General features: G+C 48.7%; 3 protein-coding genes across 4 annotated transcripts in view; 2 read left to right on the top strand and 1 right to left on the bottom strand.

The window, feature by feature from the left end:
* The window catches only part of ZNF394 (zinc finger protein 394), a 481,244-nt gene that overhangs the window by 106,376 nt on the left and 348,348 nt on the right, over positions 1 to 26,520 (top strand). The gene's annotated exons all lie outside the window — the stretch shown is intronic.
* On the bottom strand, positions 21 to 13,706 carry BUD31 (BUD31 homolog). Its single transcript, XM_066382157.1, has 6 exons — positions 13,559 to 13,706; positions 12,063 to 12,182; positions 11,494 to 11,619; positions 3,181 to 3,303; positions 2,381 to 2,547; positions 21 to 268 (listed from the first exon to the last, which is right to left on the bottom strand). Exons 3-6 carry the CDS (start codon positions 11,585 to 11,587, stop codon positions 218 to 220), a joined length of 435 nt encoding a protein of 144 aa, XP_066238254.1. The 5' UTR covers positions 11,588 to 11,619; positions 12,063 to 12,182; positions 13,559 to 13,706; the 3' UTR covers positions 21 to 217.
* PDAP1 (PDGFA associated protein 1) lies at positions 13,877 to 25,281 on the top strand. 2 transcript variants are annotated; one of them, XM_066382155.1, is made up of 6 exons: positions 13,877 to 14,032; positions 17,432 to 17,523; positions 18,733 to 18,843; positions 21,127 to 21,248; positions 23,300 to 23,451; positions 24,567 to 25,281. In XM_066382155.1, the coding sequence occupies exons 1-6, from the start codon at positions 14,020 to 14,022 to the stop codon at positions 24,623 to 24,625; spliced, it is 549 nt and encodes a 182-aa protein (XP_066238252.1). In that variant the 5' UTR covers positions 13,877 to 14,019; the 3' UTR covers positions 24,626 to 25,281. The 2 variants fall into 2 exon arrangements, with proteins under 2 accessions (XP_066238252.1, XP_066238253.1); XM_066382156.1 differs by having other exon boundaries at positions 17,432 to 17,527; positions 18,740 to 18,843.

Raw genomic sequence — 26,520 nt, 5'->3', positions numbered from 1 at the left:
TGAAAGAACTAACGCAGGGCCCAAAGGTTTAAAAGTTTTATTTCTACAAATCACAGCTGATGAACACCAAAGCCTTCACACGTAGAGACCATGCTCCAACTTGGGCCTGGGGCATTGCCCTGTGAGAACAGCTGCTCTCAGGAAAGGGGGTGGCATGACAGGCAGAAACCTGTGAGGTCCAAAGTTCTGGGTGGAAAGGGGTCAGGGCCAGAATGCCTCAGCCAGAGCAGCCGCGGCAGCCACAGTGCGTGCACTCGATGATTCGGCCCTGCAACAGAAGAGAGGAGACATGGCTGTGACCACGTGCCACCCCCCCCCCGTAATCCTCCCACTGAGAAGGCTGGCAAAAATTTGGTTCCCTCATGAAAACTGAAACAGCTGCTATTGACACGGCAGTTAAATCTCTAGGTGCGGCCCTGGCCAGTTGGCTCAGCGGTAGAGCGTCGGCCTGGCGTGCGGGGGACCCGGGTTCGATTCCCAGCCAGGGCACATAGGAGAGGCGCCCATTTGCTTCTCCACCCCCCCCTTCCTCTCTGTCTCTCTCTTCCCCTCCCGCAGCCGAGGCTCCATTGGAGCAAAGATGGCCCGGGCGCTGGGGATGGCTCCTTGGCCTTTGCCCCAGGTGCTAGAGTGGATCTGGTCTCGGCAGAGCGACGCCCCAGAGGGGCAGAGCTTCGCCCCTGGTGGACGTGCCAGGTGGATCCCGGTTGGGCGCATGCGGGAGTCTGTCTGTCTGACTGTCTCCCCATTTCCAGCTTCAGAAAAATACAAAACCCCCCCCCCCAAAACTCTGTGCATTTAACTTAGGCAAATTAAACTGCCCCCAAAATGGGAAGGTCTGTGTGATTCTTGTTATTCTGTAATGTTAGCATGATATACCCTGCTATGAACTACAGGGGGGGTCTTCTGCTTAGGGGGCGCAGGGCTTCCTCTGGGCTGGGGAACTTTGCAGTGCAGGCTCGAGGGGAGAACGCTATGCACTTGAATCTGTATGGCAATGGAACAGTCTTGTTCCCCTGGCCAGGTGTGGCCTGATGTCTGGCCAGGGGCCTGCCCCGTAGACAGAAGACCCCAGAAAGGTGTTTTATATTTATTTTACTTTTTTCTCCTTTTTGGAGTAAGACCCTTATCTAAGCAAACAAGATCTAATGGTGAAACCCAACTAAATCCAATGCAAGCTGTGTTCTGGCTACAAGGCTGGGGCAGCACCCCCAACCAGACGCAGCCATAGACTCCTGGTGTTCTCCGAAGAGAGGGGCTTCTGAGGCTCTGTATCTCTCTCTGCCCCCAGAAAACTAACACCCAGACTTCCCTTGGGGAGGCAGCCCTCGTTCACTTTCCACTGCAAAGAAATGCCTGTCCTTGACTTTCCAGATGATTCAGGGAGCTAGCTGCATACTGAGCGAAAGGCCTTGGCTCAGAGCTAGAACTTATAAACTAGTCTGCAGAGAAAAAGCTAAGCTGGAAGAAGGAAAAATCTGACCTGAGCTCCCAACTGGACCCACAACAGTCAGCCAAGGGGCTGCACTCAAAAGGCCACTAACAGCCAACAGCCCAGTAACTTCTCTGCCTCCTGCAGCTCCATTTCAGAGGGGCTTGTGCCCTTAGCTACTCTATGCCCAGCCTAGTTTAAAACAGAAGGTTCTCAACAGAAGACAGTGTAGCCTGACCAGGCAGTGGCACAGTGGACAGAGCATTGGACTGAGACATGGAGGACCCAGGTTTGAAACCCCGAGGTTGCTGGCTTGAGCTTGGGCTCACCAGCACGGGGTCACTGGTTTGAGCGGGGGATTATAGACATGACCCCATGGTTGCTGGCTTGAAGCCCTCGGTCGCTCGGTCAAGGCACATATGAGAAAGCAATCAATGAACAACTAAGGTGCTGCAATGAAGAAATGATGCTTCTTATCTCTCTCCCTTCCTGTCACTATCTGTCTCTCTGTCTCTGTCAAAAAAAAAACCAAAACAAAAACCCAGTGTAATTAAAGTGTCAAACCGAGGAAAAGGAGGCCAGGATAGAAAGGGCAGCCGAAGGGTGGGCACCATCGACTGGCTCACCTTCCCTGAGTCAGTCCGCCCAACCATGTTAGGGGTGTGCTGTTACCTCCCTTTTATGAGGCATGGAGTTCAACAATATGCCCAAAGGTGGGGCTGAGACTGGCCCCCAGATACAGCAAATACAAGTACTGCCAAACTGCCTAGCATGACTTCCTGAACAGAGGGACTCATTTCTGGGGTGGGGGGAATGGCCAGCAGAACATTTCTAGCAACCAAATTATTTCCAGCCCCCAGAGGACAAATTCCTTTGCATCAATCAGGACAGAATTCTGAAGTGAAAGTAACATTAAACTCAATGGTCAAACAGGGATAGAGACATTACCACTTCCAGCTTGCTTTTGGGGACCCGGCAAATGCAGTTTGTCCCAAAATTGGTGTCCCGTGTCTGAATGCACCGCAGGCAGCATAAGTTCTCATACCCCTGCTTTTTCCATTTTGCAATCAGGTTTTTGTCTGCATAGCCTTCTTTAATACAATATTCATACAGTTCTGTCAAAAAGATGGGGAAAGGGCATCAGATGATGGTGTAACAAAACTTGCCCCACCCTGGCCAATCAATACTCTTCATTAAAAAGAGTATCCAGGCCCTGGCCGCTTGGCTCAGCGGTAGAGCGTCGGCCTGGCGTGAGGGGGACCCGGGTTCGATTCCCAGCCAGGGCACATTGGAAAGGCGCCCATTTGCTTCTCCACCCCCGCCCCCTCCTTCCTCTCTGTCTCTCTCTTCCCCTCCCACAGCGGAGGCTCCATTGGAGCAAAGATGGCCCGGGCGCTGGGGATGGCTCCTTGGCCTCTGCCCCAGGCGCTGGAGTGGCTCTGGTCGCAGCAAAGCGATGCCCCGGAGGGGCAGAGCATCGCCCCCTGGTGGGCAGAGCGTCCGCCCCTGGTGGGCGTGCCGGGTGGATCCCGGTCGGGTGCATGCGGGAGTCTGTCTGACTGTCTCTCCCCGTTTCCAGCTTCAGGGAAAAAAAAAAAAAGAAGAAAAAAAAAAGAGTATCCAACACTGGCCCCTGCCCCCTTTTTTTAGTGGTAAGAAAAATCATTGCTGAGGTTGCAAGAATAGAACCATTACTTAAATCTCAAAACTAAAGTTGCAAAGGCCAAGAGAGAATCTCGATCAATTACCTCTGCTTATGGCTTTCCGCTTGTAGAAGAGGTCAAAAATATAGCGGGTTTTCTGGTGGTGGATCCTGAAAATAGGCCACAGAGATTCCACTTTCCTCTTTCCTTCATGAGGTTCTGTTTCAGCTAGGGAGAAAAAGATGTTTTGGCAGGTAAAGTTACTCTACACAGGATGTAGTGGGGTTTTTTTTTTTCAATAACTAGGAATAAAGGATAAATTCTACCTTATACTCACTAGGATGGTGACAAAATGATAGAAAAAAAAGACAAGTAGAGGACCGAGTATATGGAGAAATCAGAACCCTCACATGCTGTTGGTGGGAATGTGAAACGGTGCAGCTGCTGTGGAAACAGTCTGGCAGTTCCTCAGGAAGCTAAGAGTTACAGTATGACTCAGTAATTCTACCCCGGGAATTTTCCCAAGATAACTAGAAACACAAAAACTTGTATGTGAATGTTCACAGCAGCATTGTTCACAATAGCCAAAAAGAAACAACTTCAGTGTCTATCAACTGACAGACAGATAAAATGTAAACTAGCCACACAATGGAAAGTAATTGTCACAGGAAGAAATGAAGTACTGATACATGCATGCTACAATGTGGGTGAACCGTGAAGACTTGACACTAAGTGAAAGACACTAGTCCCCAAAACCCACCCACTGTATGACTAGGTTTTTAGAGACAAAGCAGACTACTGATTGCCTGTAACTGGGAGACATGGGGGGAAAGGAGATGGGGAGGATGACAACTAAAGTGTTGGTGTTTTCTTTTGGGGGAATGATGAAATGTAAAATTGTGATGGTTGCCCAACTCTGAATATACTAAATACCCTTATTTGAACACTTTGAAAGGGTGAATTTTACATTATATGATTTATATCTTTTTTTTTTTTTTTTACAGGGACAGAGAGAGAGTCAGAGAGAGGGATAGATAGGGACAGACAGACAGGAATGGAGAGAGATGAGAAGCATTAATCATCAGTTCTTCGTTGTGACACCTTAGTTGTTCATTGATTGCTCTCGTATGTGCCTTGACCGCAGACCTTCAGCAGACCGAGTAACTCCTTGCTGGAGCCAGCGACCTTGGGTCCAAGCTGGTGAGCCTTTTGTTTAAGCCAGATGAGCCCGCGCTCAAGCTGGCGACCTCAGGGTCTCGAACCTGGGTCCTTCCGCATCCCAGTCCGACGCTCTATCCACTGCGCCACCGCCTAGTCAGGCTGATTTATATCTTTTTTAAAAATTATTTTTATTTATTCATTTTAGAGAGAGAGAGAGAGAGAGAGAGAAGGGGGTGGAGCAGGAAGCATCAACTCCCATATGTACCTTGACTAGGCAAGCCCAGGGTTTTGAACTGGCGATCTTAGCGTTCCAGGTTGATGCTTGATCCACTGCGTCACCACAGATCAGGCCTGATTTATATTTTTTTTAAAAATTTTTATTTCTTGAAACTGACCAGGCAGTAGCACAGTGGATAGAGCATTGACCTGAGATGCTGAGGACCCAGGTTCAAAACCCCATGGTTGCTGGCTTGAGCGTAGGCTCATCTGGCTTGAGCGCAGGCTCATCCAGCTTAAGCGCAGTGTCGTGGACTTGAGCATGGGATCATAGACATGACACTATGTGGTCACTGGCTTGAGCCCAAAGGTCGCTGGCTTGAGCATGAGGTCACTGGCTCAGCTGAAGGACCCCCCCCCGCCCCCATCAAGGCACATATGAGAAAGCAATCAATGAACAACTAAGGTGCAACAATGACGAGTTGATGCTTCTCATTTCTCTCCCTTCCTGTCTCTTGGAAAAAAAAAACTTATTAATTTTACAGAAAGACAGAAGATGGGGAGTGAAAAGTATCAACTGATATTAGCTTCACTCTAGTTGTTCATTGCTTGCTTGTCATGTGCTTTGACCCAGCAAGCCCAGGGCTTCGAACCGGCAACCTCAGCACTCCAGAACTGGACAAATCTGTAAGTTCATCATATGGCAGGCCTGTAGGAAATAACTGTTCCTTCAATATATATAAGGATAAGGAAGCAGCACAACCAGGGGCAGGCAATTCTCTTAGCAGTTACCAGTTGATCTTTGTCTACCAACTTGACAAAACTCTTGTTGGTTTTTAGGGGGGAGGAAAAAGTGAGGCAGAGTAAAAAAAAAGAACACGTGGAAGGGGATGGCAAGTGGGGAAAGAAGGGACGGCTATCTTTTACGGGTGATCAAAGAAAGCACAAAGGAGACATCTAATCAGAGACCTTAAGAAACAAGGGGTGTGGGCCCTGGCCAGTTGGCTCAGCAGTAGAGCGTCGGCCTGGCGTGCAGGAGTCCCGGGTTCGATTCCCGGCCAGGGCACACAGGAGAGGCGCCCATTTGCTTCTCCACTCCTCCCCCTCTCCTTCCTCTCTGTCTCTCTCTTCCCCTCCCACAGCCAAGGCTTCATTGGAGCAAAGATGACTCGGGCGCTGGGGAGGGGCAAAGCATCACCCCCTGGTGGGCATGCCGGGTGGATCCCTGTCAGGCGCATGCGGGAGTCTGTCTGACTGCCTTCCCGTTTCCAGCTTTGGAAAAATGAAAAAAAAAAAAAAAAAAAGAAACAAGGGGTGTGGGTGGGTTGAAAGTGGACAAAGGTACCAATTTCCACTTATATGACAAATAAGTCCTGAGGATGTAATGTGCAGCATGGTGACTACAGTTAAATAATACTATATTAAGAGAGATCTCAGATGTTCTTATTATAGGAAAAAGAATTTAACAAGTGAGGTGATGGATATTTACTAAACATACTGTGCTAATCACTTTGTAACATACAGGTTAAGGCAAAAGTAGGTTTCTAGTTTTCATGTGGAAAAATAATACAACAATTAATAAAATAAATAATAGTACAAGAATAAACTCTGGCCTGACCAGTAGTGGTGCAGTGGTTAGAGCGCTGACCTGCAACACTGAGGTCCCTGGTTTGAAACCCTAAGGTCGCCAGTTTGAGCACAGGGTCACCAGCTTGAGGGTGGGATTGACATGATCCCAAGGTCACTGGCTTGAGCCCCCGCCCCCAGTTAAGGCACATATGAGAAGCAATCAATGAACAATTAAAGTAAAGCAACTACGGGTTAATGCTCTCCCTCTCTATCCTCCTCCTTCCTTTCTGTCTCAAATCAATAAAAAAAGGGAATAAACTCTGTTTTGCATACTCACAACTGTAAACCTACTTTTGCTCCACCCTGTATACATATCATTACATTGTACACCTAAAACTAATACAATGTTTTATGTCAATTATACCTCAATTAAAAAAATATAAAAATGAGGGGCAAACATGCTTGAGAGGCAGAGCCAAAAGCAATGCAAAGGCTCTGAGGCAGGCCTGCACCTGGGGAATAGGAACAGTGAAGTGGCTGGGGGTTTGGGGAGGTGAGGGAGAGAGGTAGGTGATGGAGCTCAAGAAGGAGCTGGGGGTGAGCGTACGTCTGACTAAAGGCCACAAAAGGACTTTGATTTTGCTCTGATGGGGCGGTGAACCACTGGTGGGTCCTGAGCAACAGTGATACAATTTGACTTATGACTCCAAACCCTCCCCCTGGCTGACCTGTGGAGAAGAAGGGGGGGGGGGGGAGCGGGAGATTACTGCAGCAATCCAGACAGAGGTGAGGGTAGCTTGAATCAGGTGGTGGGAGTAGATGGGATAAAAGGAGTTAAGATTTTAGATATGAGTTTTCTAAGACTTCACTATGAATAATTTCAAATATACACAAAAGAAGACAGTTTACTGAACTCTCAAGTACCTATCACCCAGCTTCAAGAATTACTAACAGCTAGTTTTATTTTGTCTGGTTCTCCCCACTTTTGGGAGTGGGGGGATAGGAGTATTTTAATTATTTTTAATTATTTATTTATTTATTCATTTTAGAAAGGAGAGAGAGAGGGAGAGAAAGAGAGAAGAGAGAGAGAGACAGAGAGAGAGAAAGGGGGAGGAGCAGGAAGCATTAACTCCTTATGTGCCTTGACCAGGCAAGCCCAGGGTTTCGAACTGGCAACCTCAGCATTTCCAGGTCGACGCTTTATCCACTGCGCCACCACAGGTCAGGCGGGATAGGAGTATTTTAAAATGAATCTCAAATATCAAGCATTACATTCATAAATACGTACGTATCTCTACATACTAAGGACTTTAAGTATCTGTAATGCCAATATCCCACCCAACAAAATCAGCCATTATTCCTTACTAGCATCCATATTCAGTCCATATTCAATTATCACTAATAGCCTCAAAAATATCTGTTGACAACTGTGTCTGAAGTAAGGTCTAAACATCATCCAGATGTTGTGTTTGGTTGATCTGTCTCAACTCTTATTTATCTGTAACAATTTTGCCTCTGTTCTGCCACCCTTTGTAGAAATCTGGATGTCTTCAATGCTTGAATAGGAATAAAAGAAAGAAGGGAGTCAAGGACAGCTCCACAATTTGTGGCCTCAGAAGGAAAGCAGCTTTGGGGTGGATGAATGAAGATTCAGTTCTGGACATGTTAAGTTTGAGATGTTTCTAGATATATAAATGGGACCAAGCGACAGGCATGTAGAGTCTAATGTAGAGTCAAGGCTGGAGAAGACATGTGGTCACCTGGGAACAGAGTGTGGAAAGCCATGTGAGGGAAAGCTGGGGGGCAGAGAGCTCCTTACAAAAAGCGTAGGAAGCTATGTTTTTGAGTATTTTCCCAATATTTTAATCATAATATCATGTCTTGTTAAAATCCTTTTTTGGACCCATTTTCACAAGATTATGTGAACATTCTTGGATATCATTTTGTACAGGTTCACACACAAAGTGGAAGGCCGCTTTCAGTGGGAGATACAGGGTCCCATCACTATGAGGACATGAAAAGAAGCCAGAGGTAGGAGACATCATGCCATAGTCTAGACTTAGGTTTCTGCCTCTTTGCTAATGTCCAAAACTGCCCATTAACTTCAAAACAATTCTTTTAAAGAATTATTCTTAAAAAGTCTAATTAAATCTTATAATGCAAGTGTTGATCATGCTTGATTTTCAATTAGTTTAAGGTCCTTATAAAAAGTTAAGTCCTGGTTATAGTCCATAAAAATAGTGCCTTTGTCAATCCCTATAAAATCCTCTGCCAAACACAACTTCCCCCATCTCTGCTCCTCAGTCCCTATTATCAGCCTTTTTTTTTGGGGGGGGGGGCCTTACAGGGCAAAAGTGGCTATACAAAAACTTGAACAATGAGCTAAAAGACATGAAGAGCTGAGTTGTGCTGAGCTAGGAAATACTGGAGACAAACCAAAAAGGGAAATGGAAAAAATTCCCTCCTAATATAATAGCCAACTGCTTCAGTTAAGGGTGAGTTGTTCTGTAAATGGCCCTCAGATCATCAGATCAAGTGAACAGGCCTGGTGTTACCAATGGCTTTGAGCCTCTCTGTGCCATAGGCCACACAAGGGTCTTCCATGGCTAGAAGCACGGCCACAGATTCAACAGGCAAAACTTGAAGTGGAGGCTATAAACTGGAAGCTGCCAGCGAGAGAGAGGCGGGGGGGGGGGGGGGGGGGGGGGAGAGAGAGACAGACACAGGAACATCGAGCTGCTCATACATGTGTCCTGACCAGGGAATCAAACTGGTAACTCCACAATCGGGCACAATGTTCCAACTCACTTAAAACCTTTTTTAAGTGTGAATTTTAAATCAGAAGAATTCACATTAAATAGCTGGGCTTTGACTTCTCTTGGGGAAAAAAATTAACAAATTTGGCAATGCTCGGGCTGTATTTTAGTGGACCCCACGTAAGTAGCAGCTTCTCCCCTCTTCAGTTTGCCACATCCCCAGAGCTCCCCTATGGTTCCCCCCCCCAACATGGAACCCGAGTCTGGTACCACCTGCCACCCACTGTTTTCTTTATAGTGAAAGTAAGGATAAAATGGGAATGCAAAGAAATGCTGAAGGGCTACATGATTAAATAAAAATATGAGAAAAAATACTTCTTTTGGAGGTAAAGAAGATCATATATATTTAAATACTCTCCCCCATAAGTTATCCCTTAAAAATGGAAGGTTTAGCCTTACCTGTGGTGGCGCAGTGGGTAAAAGCGTCAACCTGAAACGCTGAGGTCACTGGTTTGAAACCCCGGGCTTCCCTGGTCAAGGCACGTGTGGGGATGTTTCCTGCTCCTCCCTCCCTTCTCTATCTGTCCCTGTCTCCTCTCTCTAAAATGAATAAATAAAAAAATTAAAAAAGGCCCTGGCTGGTTGGCTCAACAGTGGAGCGTCGGCCTGGCATGCGGGGGACCCGGGTTCGATTCCCGGCCAGGGCACATAGGAGAGGCGCCCATTTGCTTCTCCACCCCCCCCTCCTTCCTCTCTGTCTCTCTCTTCCCCTCCCGCAGCCGAGGCTCCATTGGAGCAAGGATGGCCAGGGCGCTGGGGATGGCTCCTTGGCCTCTGCCCCAGGCACTGGAGTGGCTCTGGTCGCAGCAGAGCGTCGCCCCCTGGTGGGCGTGCCGAGTGGATCCCGGTCGGGCGCATTCGGGAGTCTGTCTGACTGTCTCTCCCCGTTTCCAGCTTCGGAGGAATACAAAAAAAAAAATAAATAAAAAAAAAAAAAAAAAAAAGGAAGATTTATTTTCAAGGACTCACAGTCTTGTCTATTACAGGGCTCTCCAAGTTCCATCCTTTTCTGAATTTTTTTTTTTTTTTTTTACACAGAGAGTGGGGTGGGGGAGCAAGAAGTATCAACTCATGGTTGCTTCACTTTAGTTGTTCACTGTGTGCTTGTGGTATGTGCCTTGACTGGGCAAGCCCAGGGTTTCAGACAGGTGACCTCAGCATTCCAGGTCAATGATCTATCCACTGCACCACCACAGGCCAGACCTTTTTTTTTTAATTTTTATTTTATTTATTCATTTTAGAGAGGAGAGAGAGGGAGAGAGAGAGACAGAGAGAGAGGGGAGAGAGAGATGGGGGAGGAGCAGGAAGCATCAACTCCCATATGTGCCTTGACCAGGCAAGCCTAGGGTTTTGAACCGGCGACCTCAGCATTCCAGGTCGACGCTCTATCCACTGCGCCACCCCAGGTCAGGCCCCCACCTTCCTTTATTTTAAATAAAGATCTGGCCTGACCAGTGATGATGCTTTTGGATAGAGTGTCAAACTGGGATGCTGAGGACCCAGGTTTGAAACCCCAAAGAGGCCAGTCTGAGCGCAGGCTCACCGGCTTGAGTATGGGGTCACTGGCTTGGCTGGAGCCCCCTGGTCAAGGCAGATATGAGAAGCAATCAATGAACAATTAAAGTGCCACAACTAGGAGTTGAAACTTCTCATCTCTCTCAATTCCTGTCTCTTTCTCTCTCACTAAAAAATAAAATAAATATCTGTTTGAGAAAGAAATCTCTCAGCCCAAAATGATCTTGACTACTTTAAGTTCTGGGCATTTAATAGAGGTTTTGAAAAAAGGAAGCAAAGTAATTTAAATACTGATTTAGTAATTATTGCTAGAGGTATGACTTCATAATAACAAGAGTTAAATTAGTTACCTCAAAGTTTTATTATTTTTTATTTTTCTTTTTAATATTTTATTTATTTATTTTAGAGAGAGAGAAACAAAAACATTGATCTATTCCTGTTTGTGTCCTGACTGGAAACCGAACCCACAACGTTGGCGTATTGGGATGATGTTCCAACCAACTGAGCTATCCGGCCGGGGCAGCTACCTCAAAACTTTAATAAAAAGATCACTTTAAAAAGCATTTAGTTAGTGGTTACACTGTGAACATTTAAGGCAAATGGATGCTTTTATCTTCTGATAAAATTTTTAAAGTCAGCACACTACACTGACTCACAAAGTGTAGGATCATATAACATTTAGAGGGAAGTGAAGATGGTGCATTCTGGAAAGCTGGTAGATGATGCAGAAACAAAGATAATGAAAATAGCATCAGAAACCCACAATATAAACCTGAATAAAAATGTTTCAGGAAAAAGAATAGGATTTTCCAAGTAAATATATTTTGTATAATTTAAAATATACATCCAAACAAAAGAATAAGTAGTTATAGAGAGGTAAATTATTTGATCTATATTTCCTACAGCTTTTATATTCAAATTGGCCCAAAAATGTTTTTGAGGCCCTTTTCATCAGTGTCACCTTATGTCCGACCCTTACTATATTCCTATGAGTTAATGAGCAAACAAAACCTGTCATTGTCAGGAGGCTACTGTGGTGTCCCTTCTTTGTATTTGTACTTGCATTATGCCTGGCCCATAGAGGCATCTAAGCCTGTGGCCCTTGGATGCAGCCCATCCAGACAGAAATGACCATACTCACCTTCTCTCATCTTCTGATCTAATTCATCCAGTGTTGGCTCGATCAACTCCCAGCCATCTGGGGGAGCCTTCCGGCTTCTTTTGACTTTAGGCATTCTTTTCCCCCCACAAGATAATTTGCAACGATCTGGGAGAAAAAAATTAAATGAATTAGTTTCTGAATCTCAGATCCCCAAAGGCCTTCACTAGCCTCCACTGTGGTACACATTCACTTCTCTAACTCTGTTACCTCATTTGTAAAATAGATTATAGAACCTATGTTATGAGGTCATTGTGAAGACTTGTAATTACAATTGTATATGTAACATGCCTGCCATTTAATGTGTGTTCAATAGGTTTTTTTGGCTATCATTAATTGACATTAACTATTAGCTTGACCCTGTACTGGATTCTGGGAACATAATAAGACACAATCTCTATCCCTCAGAAGCTAATGTTCCACCAAGAAGATAGAAAGTAAAAAGGCAATTACAATACAGTGTGAGAACTATGGTTGTACCAGCTGAGAAGGGTGAGTGTTTAAAAGAGAAAAAGACCAGTCTCAAACCAAAGTACGTTAGGGCTGCTTACCAAGAGTGTAACTGAAAGATTTCTGGTCTCTTCAGTTACAGGCTCAGGTTCTTGTCCAGCTCTATCAATTACTCTGTGATTTTGGGGAGGTCACATTCCCTCTCTGGTCCTCAGTCTCATCTGTAAAATGAGGACAGTGGATTGGTTGGATTGCCAAGGTCTCTTTTTAAACTCAACAAACATACTAAATAGAGGCAAATCATGTAAAGCCCATATAATAGTCCAACCCAAATATAAACAACAAATTACTTTTGTCAAACTCCATGGCATTTCTTAGCTGACAGAGAACTCAGGTTATCTCTTACCTTTAAGAATAGCAGACTTGCCCTGGCCGGTTTGCTCAGTGGTAGAGCGTTGACCTGGCGTGCAGGAGTCCCGGGTTCGATTCCCAGCCAGGGCACACAGGAGAAGTGCCCATCTGCTTCTCCACCCCTCCCCCTCTCCTTCCTCTCTCTCTCTCTCTCTTCTCCTCCCGCAGCCAAGGCTCCATTGCTCCATTGGAGCAAAGTTGGCCTGGGCACTGAGGATGGCTCTATGGCCTCTGCCTCAGGCACTAGAATGGCTCTGGTCGCAACAGAGCGACGCCCCAGATGGGCAGAGCATCGCCCCCTGGTGGGCATGCCGGGTGGATCCCGGTCGGGCGCATGCGGGAGTCTGACTGCCTCCCCGTTTCCAACTTCAGAAAAATACAAAACAAAACAAACAAACAAACAAAAAGAATAGCAGACTCCTCTGTCTCAAATTCCTTCAGCACAGCCCTTCTGTAGGCTGACTGACGGTATGTAGTCACCCCCGCCGCTCCCACCACACACAGCCTCCTTTCATGGATTCCCCATAACCATACAAATAAGGAATTAAACTCCAAAATGTAAAGTCACGGTGACACAGCTGGGAACTGGCAGCGTCTGACTCTGATTGGGGGCTCCTGACTCTCAATCAGTGGTCTTCGAATTTGTCTCGCCTAGCTGACGCTACTATACAGTGAGACGTAATCTGGTTCCTGTCCCAGTGCGCAAGGCCTGGGAGGAGAAAGACATGAGGGAAACCACTCTATCTCCCAGAGAAATTCGGGGCCCCTAGCCCAGCTTGGGAGTCAGAGGGGGCCTCCCAGGCGAGGTAAAAGCGCTGGGCAGAGGCGGCGGCGAGTGGAAAAGCTTTCGGAGGGAAGGAAGACGTTACAGCTGCAGTTGGAGGAAATGCTCATAGAGAAGCCGGCATCTGAATTAGGATTACAAGAACTAGCAGTTTTTGGACAGAAAACGTTCTCGGCAGAGAAAACAGTATGGGGGGGGGGGGGGAGTAGAATCAAGAGAACTCCCACATCTTCCATCCTCTGCAGGACGAGCGAGGCATCGTCTCCTCTCTCGAACTCCCAGTCCAGAGGCCTGAACTCGTTCCAATCCAGCCGTTCAGATCGCCCTCTGAGCCAGAGCAAACCTCAGATCCCTGGCCCCAGGCATTACCAAGGTATTCGAGAGCAGAGAAAAAACACCTACCGGAACCTTGACGCCACCAGCCGTCGCTTCTTTCTTTGCCGCTTCCGCTATCCAGGTGAGCACTTCAGGATGAGGTCCTCGCGGAGCCCCGCCTTACTTCGCGCAAATATTGCGTCATTTTAGGTGTCCGCAGCTCAGCCTGTATAGAATACCAGAAACACTGTTGCTTTTGCGTTCACTTTCCGGAGGTTGGGCAGCCGACTAACGCGTCTCCTGGGGCTGGGAGACTGGGGACTCTGTTGCCCGGCAGCACGCGGGCGAGCCTGATTTCAGGCGACACGTAGGACAGTCCACCTTCGTGTGCCAGCCTCCCTGAGGTGCCCAGTCTTCGCGGAGACGGCGGCGGCCGCGGCACGCTAAGGCCACCGGGCTGGGCGGAAAAAGTCGAGCCCGAGGTATTTCCGGTTCCGGTGTCAGTGCGAGGCGCCGCCGCCGCCGCCGCCGCAGCTGCCGGAGCCGCGATGCCTAAAGGAGGTGAGGGGCGGGCGCGCGTGGCCCGCGGGCCTCGAGGAGTCGGGGTCTGGCTTCCACTGTGCACTCATCCCGTGGGCGTTTCGTAGTGCGGCGTGGACGGAGGGTATCGGTGCCGGCTGAGGACCAGGCCTCGGCCTCGACGCCGAATTGTCCTGAGAGAAACTGAGGACCATAGTAGCTTCGAGCCACTCCCTCGGGGGTCTGAGGAGACGCAGAAGGCCGTATCTAGGGCGCACTCCTCCTGGCCTGGAGCTTGCTTTATTCTAGGCTCTGTGGGGACTGAGGCACCCTGTCCAGCGCCTGTGTGGGGTTCGCCTGCCTCGCGTGTAAAACGTGGACTCTCTCGGGCTCGGGGCAAGCCAGGCCTGCCTAATGAGACCTAAGCTCTTGAGCCTCGCAGACTCAGCTCTAACTGCCCTATTCATCAGCGGCTTGATGTGTTCCTTTGAGCCAGTCACTTAATCTCCCGGTATCTCGGTTTTCTCATTTGCAAATGGGGGTTACGATTGTATCTACCTCATAGTAGTGATGCGAGGCTGGAAGTAGGTAATCCACGTGGAGTGCGCAGTACAGGTGCCAGGCAGTCAGATGCCCAGCAGGCGTTAACTATTGTTATACTTATAAGACTTGATCAGTTCCTGGGCCAAGAAGGTGAAGAACCCATGGCTTCTCAGTACATTGTTGACCCTTCTCCATCCTCTGTCCCCTAAGAATCACTAGTTATGGGTGCAAAGCCCAAGTGGGCTTTGAACAAGTTATTTAACTTCTTCCAGCCTGTTTGCCTCATCTGGAACACCTGGCTGATAACCTGTAGGTGGGAGAGTTGGGGTTAGGGGTCATAGAATGGTAGGGCTCCTGAAGTACCTGGTTAGCTCATGGTACAGAACAGATGTTAATGTTGGTAGCTAATGTGTCATGTTGGTTGAGATGTATCTATCAGCCCATAGGAAAATCTACAGGGAACTTTTTCACCATTTGAATTGAGCTCCCTACTGGTTTATTCTATGGTAGGAAGATCCATGTCTCCTTTACGTTCCTTAGTCTCCTGTTCTGCACAAGTAGGATGCTAAGTGCGCCCTTCCAACTCTAGAATTCTGGCTTTAGGAGTTCTCCTTCAAAGATACTTTGAGCCAGGTGTGGAGGTTATAATTAGAAAGTCCTAAATATGAATTCTTGGTTAGATAGGGAGTCTTTTGAATTGTGAAAACCTTTATGTGTAAACAAGATTTACATTTCTTGTGTTAATTTGCTTCACAAAAAGTATCAAATTCGCCCTGGCCGGTTGGCTCAGCGGTAGAGCGTCGGCCTAGCGTGCGTAGGACCCGGGTTCGATTCCCGGTCAGGGCACACAGGAGAAGCGCCCATTTGCTTCTCCACCCCCCCTCCTTCCTCTCTGTCTCTCTCTTCCCCTCCCGCAGCCAAGGCTCCATTGGAGCAAAGACGGCCCGGGCGCTGGGGATGGCTCTGTGGCCTCTGCCTCAGGCGCTAGAGTGGCTCTGGTCGCAACATGGCGACGCCCAGGATGGGCAGAGCGTCGCACCATGGTGGGCGCGCCGGGTGGATCCCAGTCGGGCGCATGCGGGAGTCTGACTGTCTCTGCCTGTTTCCAGCTTCAGAAAAATGCAAAAAAAAAAAAAAAGTATCAAATTCCCTGGAGCAAAGGACCAACTTTGGTTTCCATTATATGACTGCGAAGCATTTTGCTAAGCATTTTTCAAGGCTTCTGATAGAAGTTTCTGTAGACCAAGCTGAGATCAGTATCCCATAGCAAAACGTGCAGTATGGAAGCCTATAATAACCAATTTTCAGTAGTTAACTGTTGTCTGTAATCTTAAGAGTGCAAGGGAGGGTGTTGATTTCTTGTTATGGCAAGCTTGATCTCTCACAATAGGACTTTTATGAGCATCGACTGAGACACTCCTGGGAACCCAGGGAGTCATTAAAAATGGGTGGTGTACTTTGTAGCAGCCCAATTATGGCTCCACAGCTGCTGTCTAGGAAATCAGGGGAGGCCAGTATCTCTGTTGTTTCTGAAGTCTAGAGCAGCTCTGGCTGTCTAAACAGATTCTTTGCTGTCGGTGAGCCACTCACTGGAAATCAGATGGACCACAGCATTCAGGAAAGGTGGGGATGGGTCAAGGCCACAGCCACCCCAGTGTTCTCTGGGACTAGCAGAAGGGGTGCCACCTTGCTGTAAAACTGGCTAATGGCTATAGCAGGGATCAGTCTGCAATACTGATAATCTTAGATGAACTGTAATTGTTAATCGTATTTTCAACTCTTAGATGGTAGTTGGGTTTATTTTCAACCATAACTTTAAATATATTTCTTATTTTAAGCACAAGAAAGTTTCCTCCAATAGGTTTTAATCTTTTTCTTTCTTTTATACCACTTAGGTAAACAGGAAGTATTTTACATTCCCCGACATCTGTAGTAAATCACCTATGTGGCTTTGTTTCCTCCCCCACCCTCACCAATACTGTATGTTAGAAAAGTGACAATCACAAAAGACATTTTTGTAGGGCCTTTCCCATGCCAGGTACTGTCCCATCAGCTTCACATAGGTTAATTAAATCCATCTTCATGACAACCCTATGGGGTAGGGACACAAGCTGAGACTCTTAGAGGGTAAGTACCTGCCCAAAGTCACACAGCTAGTAGTGGTAGAGCTGAGATTTGAACCCCAGGGTCGGACTGCAGCATTTGTGCTCTTCCCCAACTCCATTTGATCTTAAGTCTGCTTGTCTATAAAGTGGGACCAGCTGTGACTCCTGCACCATGAGTTTGTTCTGAGGATCAGATGAGCCCATGGCTGTGACAGAATATTGCAAGTAAAAAGAACTATAGGCCCTGGCCGGTTGGCTCAGTGGTAGAGCGTCGGCCTGGCGTGTAGGAGTCCCGGGTTCGATTCCCAGCCAGGGCATACAGGAGAAGCGCCCATCTGCTTCTCCACCCCTCCCCCTCTCCTTCCTCTCTGCCTCTCTCTTCCCCTCCCGCAGCCGAGGCTCCATTGGAGCAAAGTTGGCCTGGGCACTGAGGATGGCTCTATGGCCTCTGCCTCATGCACTATAATGGCTCTGGTTGCAACAGAGCAACGCCCCCTGGTGGGCGTGCCGGGTGGATCACGGTCGAGTGGATAGCCAGTCACTGCATCCAGCGTGCTCTCCCCCACATCATCCCCTCAGGTCTTATTTATGGGCGCCTGCATTCAGCACTTTGTTTAGTACTGCATCAGGTGGCCGCATGGTGCCTCTCCTGTCCCTTTGAACATGTTAGGGTGGGAAACAGATGTGGTCTTTGCAACCTCTGATGAGAATGCCTTAGGCAGGACACAGTGGGGTTCATCAGTCAAGGAAGCTGCTTCCCTGCCATCTTCCTAAACTGCCAATCCTCATGCAGGAAGAAAGGGAGGCCACAAGGGCCGGGCACGGCAGTACACAAGCCCCGAGGAAATCGACGCACAGCTCCAGGCTGAAAAGCAGAAGGCCAGGGTGAGTATGTGCCTGTCCAGGCCATTCCAGTGTCCCACAGAGGTGCTCTGCCTCTTTGGCACCCAGAGAGGTCAGGCAAGGACCACCCATTCTCAGGAAGAAACTTCCACCTGGAGTTTGAGGGAGCAGCAAGGAGCAGGCAGGAGTCTCAGAACATCCAATACCAGTCATCCTGGATTAGATCAGTTAGAGCTTTGTTCGCTCAGTAACAGTTGCCTCCGTGGGTCTCTGTTCTTGTTCCTGCTTCCAAGGACTCTCCCTCTGCTAGGTAGGCCCTGCCTGTCCCCCGATGGACCTCCCATCACCACCCCTTGTTCACTCCAGCCATGCAGGACTGCTTGCCAAACACAGCATAACATGATGCTCTACCTTCCCACACCCCTACCAGGCAAACCTTGCCTAATGTCCCTTTTCTGTGAGTCTCACTGGTGCTGCCCACCCTTCTCCCTCCAGTGCAAGCTTAGTAGTTGCCTCTACTCTGTTTCCACAGTACTTTTTACAGCACGCTGTCAGGAAACAGAATACGTTTCTGTCGTTATTGGTGGTCATGGCCACTACCATACCATTAGATCCTCATCTGCGTAAGGACCGAAGGAAGTACCGAACGGTCAGGCTGGGGTAGAGAGGCCAGAGTAGAGGGACGACGGCCCTGCCTGGTGAGGGGCCTGGCTGCTGAGCGGGACCTTGGAGAAGGTATGGGCAAGTGCTGAGGGGGAAAGGATGTACAGCTTTTGTAAGGAATCTTTGGTGGGGAAGCAAGAAAAGTCAGGGGAAATGGTGAGCAGGGGTGGTGTAGCAGGGCATCCATGTGGGCAGGTTGAAGCTACTGGCCTGCCACTAATTGTGGGAGTGGAAAGTAGGGAAGGACTTGAAAGCGAGTACAGTTTGGCACTGCATGCACATGGCAGCTGGGTAAGCAGGAGTGGAGTTGAACAGGACTATGGTTTTTAGCTCCACGACTGAGTCCTTCTGACCCTGGCCTGAGAAGGGGAGCAAGGCCTTTCTAGCTATGTGAGGGGCTCATGGACTGTGGGAGTGGCTTCCAGGCTGCAGGTCCTTCTCGGAGTAGGACCCTTGTCATCCTTAGTCCCAGCCTGCTGGGGTATAATTTCTCAAGGTCCACAATCTGGAGGTGTTTGGGGCAGGGGTCACAGTCTTGGGGGTTTGTTTTGCATTTTTAATTCTGCAGGTTTTCCATTTCTGAAACAGGAAGAAGAAGAACAAGGAGAAGAAAGTGGAGATGGAGCTGCAGGTGACCCTAAAAAGGAGAAGAAATCACTAGACTCAGATGAGAGTGAGGATGAAGAAGATGATTACCAGGTACTGAGTTTGGTGGGCACGTGGGACCTGGACTCATTCATTCAGCAAACATTTATTAAGTGCTTATAGATGACCAGTCCCAATGGTGGATGCAGACAGAGTTCTTGCTCTTAAGGTTTACATTCTGGTAGGGAGATAGAGTCATGTGCCGCATAACAATGTTTTCATCAATGATCGACCACATATGATGGTGGTTTCATAAGATAGGAAGATAAGATAATGAAACTGAACATTTCTTATCACCTTCTGATGTCACAGTCATGATTTGTTGCAACAAATTATTCACATAAAGTCTGTCATGTTGCTGGTGTAAACAAACCTACTGTACTCCCAGTCATATAAAAAGTACAGTAGTAGGTTATACCATGTAGTTTTGTGTAAGTACACTTTGTAATGTTCAGACAATTACAAAAATCACCTAATGATGCATTTCTCAGACTATATCCCTGTTGTTAAGGGGCACATGACTATGTAGACTATAAGGAAGAAAATGAACAGTATAACAATTGCAAGTAGTGAGAAGTATTACAGGTAAAATGGACTGTGCTTGAGGTTACTTGGAGTAGTGTGTGATGATGAGGTGACTTAAACTGAGATCTTGAAAATAAGATGAAGTCAGTCATGCAGAGCAGCCAGGTGAGTGAGTGCAAAGGGCCTGGGGTTGGAATGAGAGTGGTTAAGGATGAAGGAGGAGAGGTTGACAAGGTCACCTCCTGCATGGCTGTTGAAGGGGTTTAGGTTTCACTGTAGGTGGACAGTGGGCATCTGATAGAGGGATTGAAGTTGGAGAGAGAGGTGATCAGACTTGTTTGTAAAAGATTGTTTTGGCTTCTCTGCAAAGAGTGAATTGTAGGGTGTTGAGGGTAGGAAGCAGGAAGATGTTAGCAGGTATCCAGACAAGAATTTGTGGCTTGGCACTGTAGAAAAGTGGGCAGATTCAAGCCATATTGTATAGCTAGACTTACTGGGGTTTGTTGAGTGTTGGGTGAGGGGGCTGAGGAAAGAAAAAGTAAGGCCATGCTTAAGTTTGTGGTGAATAGCGAGCTGGGTTAGGGGTGAATTTCAAGCTCTGTTTTAGACACATTAAGTTTGTGATGTCAGGGATTCAAGTTGAGATATATATGTGCAGCTGGATTGGATGTAGGTGTTTGCAGCTCTATATAGCGGTCAGATTGGTGTTTAGAAGCTGTCTTTCTGGTCCCTTTATTAAAAGGTAAATACGGGGTTGATAGGGTCTAAAACTTTGACCAAATCTGTTACATTGAGAACTTGTGCTCTCATTTCTTTTCAAACTTCTTCAGGAGTGTGGGAGGTGCAGGCTGTCAGTTCTTGGGCCAGCTCTGTAGACTATGATCTGATGGCTCAAGTTATATTTCTCTCCTATCAGCTTAGATAGCTAGGAATGAGAATTGATGCTGAGACCATCGTAGGGCCACCCCACTCTGGGGATCCAGCATTGCTTGTTGCAGTCTGGCATGAGATTCCAATGAAAACTGTTTTCAGCCTGACTGGGCGGTGGCGCAATGGATAGGTCGTCGGACTGGGATGCGGAGGACCCAGGTTCGAGACCCCGAGGTCACCAGCTTGAGTGCGGGCTCATTTGGTTTGGGCAAAGCTCACCAGCTTGGACCCAAGGTCACTGACTCAAGCAAGGGGTTACTCAGTCTGCTGAAGGCCCGCGGTCAAGGCACATATGAGAGAGCAATCAATGAACAACTGGTGTCGCAACGAAAAACTGATGATTGATGCTTCTCATCTCTCTCCGTTCCTGTCTCTCTGTCCCTATCTGTCCCTCTCTCTGACTCTCTCTCTGTCTCTGTAAAAAAAAAAACAAAAAAAAAAACCCACACAACAAAAAACCCCTGCTTTTAGAGGCTAAGCTTCAAGTGGAGGAGTAGTAAGAGCTGTGCGCTGGGAGCTTTGGATTTGGGCCTGGGTTCACAGTTCATCTATTTACTTACTGGTCGGCCTTAGGCAAGTTATTGAATCCTCTGCCTCTATTATGTCCTCTTTGAAAGTGGGATGATAATCCCTGGCTGCTGGGATTTAGCACAGTTTGGGCTCTAGTTACATGTGCTCACTCTCCTTGCACTTCTCAGGCTGGGAAGACATTCCTGGATGCCATCCCCACTGTGGGGCTTTGGGCCAAGCATCATCTTGGGCTGGGGATGGAATAGGAGTTTCTCCCCATACAAATGGGCTCTTGGGAGATGTAGGGAGTGGCCTTCAGGGCCTCTGCAAGACCTAAACTTCTCCAACACCCAGCTTTTTGTCCTGTTTTAGCAAAAGCGCAAAGGTGTAGAAGGCCTTATCGACATTGAGAACCCCAACCGGGTGGCACAGACAACCAAAAAGGTCACACAGCTGGACCTGGATGGGCCCAAGGAGCTTTCAAGGAGAGAACGGTAACCTCTGCTGTTGGGCCTGGTGACATGCTCACACATACCAGGGGCTGACCTGTGGGAGGCTGAAGAACCTGCCTCTGAATCCCTTACTTCCTGGATTCTGAGGTCTCCAGTGGCTGGGTGGGGGCTCTAACTACAGTATCGATTGCTGTTTCATCTCATTCCCTAAGGGCTTTATAGAAATGTTTCCACAAAACAAAACAAAACACAGCAAAAACCAGAATTTAAAAATTCACCAATAGAAACAGAGCAGATTCAGACATGAGTGTTGCACTTGAAATAATCCCCAGGGTTACAGAGGGTTAAGCTACAGTTCCTGTCTCCATAGCAGCCCACTGCAGGGACACTTCCCTATCCAGCCTCATCTCTTCATGCCTAGCCTGCATCCACCTGCAATGTCATGGCCATGGAGATTGGAAGGGGATTTGCAGCCTGTGGAGTCCAGAAGGTCACACAGTGTAGGGAGATCCACTAGCTGCTCAGCCTTCTCTAAGTCCCAGGTGAAAAACAGAGCTGCAGATAGCTTCCTCATAGGCTATGTGAGGGTCACAAGTGAGTACCAAAGTGCCTTGCCCACTGCCAGTTTTCCACTAGTAGTGCCTCTACTTTTAATGGCCACCAGGTGATGCCAAGGGTCTAATAAGAGGTTGAAGGCTGCTAGAGAACGCTGCCTTATTTTCTCTCCTGGTTGGGCTGCTTGTCCTGTGCTGGCTCTGTGGTGGGGTCTGTGAAAACCCACGAGGAAGGCCCGTGAGTTTGGAGTGTGATTGGAGGCAGTCACAGACTCTCCCGTCCAGTAGCCTTCCTCTCCAGTGAAAAGGGATCCTGTTGCTACTCCTGCCTTTTGGGTTGCGCTGAAATCGTAAAGGTGTGCGCCTGCCTGGTACTTAGCCTTCACTGTGGGCGGGGATGAGGCCCTGCAGAGCCTTCAGACAGCCTTGCTTATCATTCCAGATGCCTCCATGCCCCCTCCTCCCTCCAGGGTAGGAGCTGCTGGGCTGGCAGGTATACCCATCTCAACTCTGTAGGAAGTGTCTTGTCCAGACTATGAGTTAGCTAGCTCTGCTTATTCGACTCTGGTTGCTGAGTTTCATTCCTTCCCCACTGGCCAGTCCCTGTACCCAGTTTTTCGTTACTCCCCAACCCTGTGTGCTATAAGGCCTCTGGGATGCCAAGTCTCTCCCTTCCTCAAGCTCCTCCCAGACAGGACTTCCCTGCTACCTCCACAGTTGGCTCTTCTAAGAACCTGTGAGTGAGACCCTCTAATCTCAGACCCTGAAGGGCAGCACCCAATCCTGTTCAGAACCTCAGGCTCAGGAAGAAGATCCTCAAAGGGAAATTAATGACCCTCACCTCTCACTGCTTCTCAGGTGCATGGCTGTCACCTTTGTCCCTTGGGAGTCCTCTTATTCACGCCCCCATTATTGGGGGCTCACCTTCTTGGGAACAGCCTTATGCACATATGCACTGCACTGAATGAGATTGTACCAAGCGGCACCTAGATTGTGTCGTGCCCACCTGGATCGGGCGTGTCTGATTCCCATCTGTGACCACTTGGTCACTCCTTTTTGCACTCCTTATAGAATGTGGTTCCTATTGACTGCCTTCTTCTGGTCAGCTCTGGACACATGGCTCCTTGGTTTTGGTTCTCCTTTCTCATTGTGAACGCCAGATCATAGTTACCCACACCTTGCCCACCCCCTCACTACCTCAGCCAGACATGGTCTACTGTGCTAAGACTTTCCAAAAGTCACAGGTGCTGAGCTCATCCCTTTCCTGTGTTTTCCATCTGAGGAAGCCGAATACACCACTTTGAACTTCCCCCAGCCCCTTGAGCCTGTCATGCAGAGATCCAGGCCTGGTCCTCTGTGTGTGTGTTTGGTGAGTGTCCATCAAGGAGGGGGCACATGGAGCCAAGGCCTCTCAGCCAGGGTACCCTCCACCGCTAGGGCCCTAGGCCTGAGTACTTGGCCTTTATTCTGGCTCCCACATCCACCTCAACTGATAATAGTGGGGATGATGTCCCCTTTGACACCATTTTATCCAAACAGAGAAGAAATAGAGAAGCAGAAAGCAAAAGAGCGTTACATGAAAATGCATTTAGCTGGGAAGACAGAGCAAGCCAAGGCTGACCTTGCCCGGCTGGCAATCATCCGGAAACAGCGGGAGGAGGCCGCCAGGAAGAAAGAAGAAGAGAGGAAAGGTAAGTCCTGGGTCACTGGAGTGCTGCTCCCTGACTCCGGTTCTAGGCACCAAACACTGCACTTCACCATCCTTTTTGTGAAATGGGGTCGGGTCATATTGTTTGGTAGAGGCCCACACTGTGTGTGTGTGGTAGAAGTGGGTGGTCTTGTCCCTTCTCCCTCAGGGTCCTGGGAGGGTCCAGCAGCAGCACTGAGTCAAATATGGGTTTGAACCTTAGCAGAGCACTGTCCTTGGCGTCTGAGGCAGGCCTCAGGGATGTACCAAGTGCAGACCTTCGAGTCTGGAAGGTCTCACCAAGGTCTGGTGCTCTGTGTGGCTGTGAGAGCTGTCTGGGGTAACCACTGTCTGTTTAAGGAGCTTGGGAAGGCGGGGCTGGGTGGGCTGGATTTCATGGTGCAGATTCAGATGAAATCTGGCCCAAGAGTCCTTCCCGTGTCCTCCTCCCAGTGGGGCCAGAGGTGATAGAGGGTTCCTGTAGGCCAGGTTGGCTGTGGGAGTTAGTTTGATGTTCTTTTCTCTCTTGGTTTCATGCACTCTCCACATGCGTGGGACCATGAGGGCCCTTAGGGATCCTGCTATCCTGCCTTCTCTCCAAATGCATGCAAACTGAGGCCTAGAAATGGGAAACCAGTTGCCCATGGGCACTGTTACCACACTGGAGATTTCTGGTTATCCCAACTCCCTGCTAGCAGGTCTTGCTTCACAAATTCCAATCAGGAAAGGACTTCCTGTGGAACTGTTTGAACATTGTTCCTAATTTTAGAGAATTGAGAACCACTGGAAGAGATTGGAATTACTGGGTTCTGCTGGGGTGGGGGTGTGGGCGGTAGAAAGAGATTTTGTTTGTCATGGGTTGTGTTGATGGGCCTTTATGGAGTGGGCCCCAAACTCAGCGAGAATATATCAACATCTGGGTTCAGTGGCTTCAGCAGAAATCTCTCCTTCTGGAGGGCATCACGCGGCCTCCTCTGATCTCTTCATCTGCCCAGTGAGCCAGTTGTGTAAATGTTTTCTGAGGCCTTTCCAACTTATAGTTTTATGCTTCTGGGAGTGGGTTTGTATATGTGGAGGGGTTGTTCTAACTCTTCCCTTTTCTTCTCTTTCCACTCTCAGCAAAAGATGATGCAACTTTGTCAGGAAAACGAATGCAGTCCCTCTCCCTGAATAAGTAGCGTGGCCTGAGGAAGGAGATACCAGGGAACTGGGCCATGCGGCCAGGACTGCTGCTGTGTCTCGCCCACCCTGTGCCCTGGCGCCGCTGCAGCAGCCCCTCAAGACAAGGAGTCCCCCACAGCCTGGGGCTTCCTCTTCATCTTGGCACAGAAATCTTTTGGGGGATGGTGGGTGGGGGGCTGGGGGGAGGGGGCAGCTGCTGTCTTTTGGACAGAAAGATACAGGACAGCATTTCGTATGTAACCGTTTGAATGTTTGCTGTTTTTAGAAATCAGAACCCTTGTTGGAGGTGGGGTAGGAAAAAAGTGTCCATTTGTTCAGTAGATTGCATAGTAGGGGTGGTTGTGCTGGGGTGACAGCTGGTGAGTTTGCAACAACCAGCCCACCTGTGTTGCCTGGGTGCTCGCTCGGGGGCTGTCACCTGGGAGCCTGTATCCATGGGTCCCTATACCCATGGGTCCCTGAGGGTCATGGCTTGTCCCATGGCCTCCCCTGTGCCCTTCTCTACCCCATTCCTACCCTTCTGGCCAGGGCCCATTCTTAACCCTACCCATGGATCATTTCAAGAAACCTGTTTATTGTACAGCACCCAGGCAAAACATACTCTACAAATCCAACTTGTATATTTGGCAGATTAAACTTGACATTATCGTAATCTTTGTTCCATGATCCATCTTTGAGCCCCAGGGCCTGGGCCGTTTTTACCTAGCAGGACATGGTCATTCTCAAGGCAGGCCTTCACTACAAGGTTCAGTTGGCACTGAAAAGGGTTTGGGGACTGGACCCTGGGCATCCAAACTGGAGAGTCCTCAGGATACAGGAGCCAGCCCCCTTCCTTTAACCAAATGGGGATCTTAGGCCAGAGTGGCCAGGGAGGGACCTACCCATACCCACAGCAAGCTGGCAGCAGCACTAGACCTCCGTGTCCTGCCCTCCAGCTGCCGCCTGGAGGTAACAGCCTCAGGCTTTCAGTGCAGAGAGGAAGCACCCAGATAGCTATTACCTAGCATGACTGCCAGGCATTGTTACCTCATTCAGTTCTTTTTTTTTTTTTTCTGAAGTTGGAAAGGGGGAGGCAGTCAGACAGACTCCTGCATGCGCCCAACCGGGATCCACCCGGCATGCCCACCAGGGGGCAATGCTCTGCCCATCCTGGGCGTCGCACTGTTGTGACCAGAGCCAGTCTAGCGCCTGAGGCAGAGGCCATGGAGCCATCCCCAGCGCCTGGGCCATCTTTGCTCCAATGGAGCCTCGGCTGTGGGAGGGGAAGAGAGACAGAGAGGAAGGAGAGGGGGAGGGGTGGAGAAGCAGATGGGCGCTTCTCCTGTGTGCCCTGGCTGGGAATCAAACCCGGGACTTCTGCACACCAGGCCGACGCTCTACCACTGAGCCAACCGGCCAGGGCCCTCATTCAGTTCTTACTGCCCAGTATGGTAGGGATGGCAGCAGGGACACTGGGGCTAGTACAGTCACATGGGCTGCCGGTCCTGCCTCTGCACACCCCCTTGAGGGGCACTCTGCCTGGTGAACAGCAGCATTTGCATATGGTCCTGAGAGGTCAATAACTGGGTGCCAAGCAGGGGGTTGACCTGAAGTCAGAAGGATTTAGTGGCAGAGATGGAATCAAGCCCCTGAATCCCAGTGACCTCTAATAACACCCCCCAGGCTTGACCATGCTGAAGGTCAACAGCCCTGGGTACCCCAGGAGGGATACCACAGCTGCCAGCATTTGCAGCTCACCTTGGCCTACAGAAAACCCCTTGTTACCTAGACTGAACGATAACCATGATTATATAAATAGGTAACTAAAAAGTGTGATTAAACAAAAATAATCCTCTGAATAAGAATGAGGGAAATGTCATACAAAATAAGCATTTACTAGAAATGAACTGCA

Source organism: Saccopteryx leptura, chromosome 4 (genome assembly GCF_036850995.1).
Source record: "Saccopteryx leptura isolate mSacLep1 chromosome 4, mSacLep1_pri_phased_curated, whole genome shotgun sequence".
Lineage (NCBI taxonomy): Eukaryota > Metazoa > Chordata > Mammalia > Chiroptera > Emballonuridae > Saccopteryx > Saccopteryx leptura.
This window is presented reverse-complemented; position numbering and strand designations above follow the sequence as displayed.

Bases quoted from the DNA above. Each gene is read 5' to 3' on its own strand.
- BUD31 (XM_066382157.1), bottom strand. From the start codon at position 11,587: ATGCCTAAAGTCAAAAGAAGCCGGAAGGCTCCCCCAGATGGCTGGGAG. The intron at 3,304-11,493 runs GTGAGTATGGTC...TTTTCTCCCTAG, and splicing joins AGATCAGAAGATGAGAGAAG to CTGAAACAGAACCTCATGAA. The intron at 2,548-3,180 runs GTAATTGATCGA...TCTTTTTGACAG, and splicing joins GCGGAAAGCCATAAGCAGAG to AACTGTATGAATATTGTATT.
- PDAP1 (XM_066382155.1), top strand. The intron at 18,844-21,126 runs GTACTGAGTTTG...GTCCTGTTTTAG, and splicing joins ATGAAGAAGATGATTACCAG to CAAAAGCGCAAAGGTGTAGA. The intron at 23,452-24,566 runs GTAAGTCCTGGG...TTCCACTCTCAG, and splicing joins GAAAGAAGAAGAGAGGAAAG to CAAAAGATGATGCAACTTTG.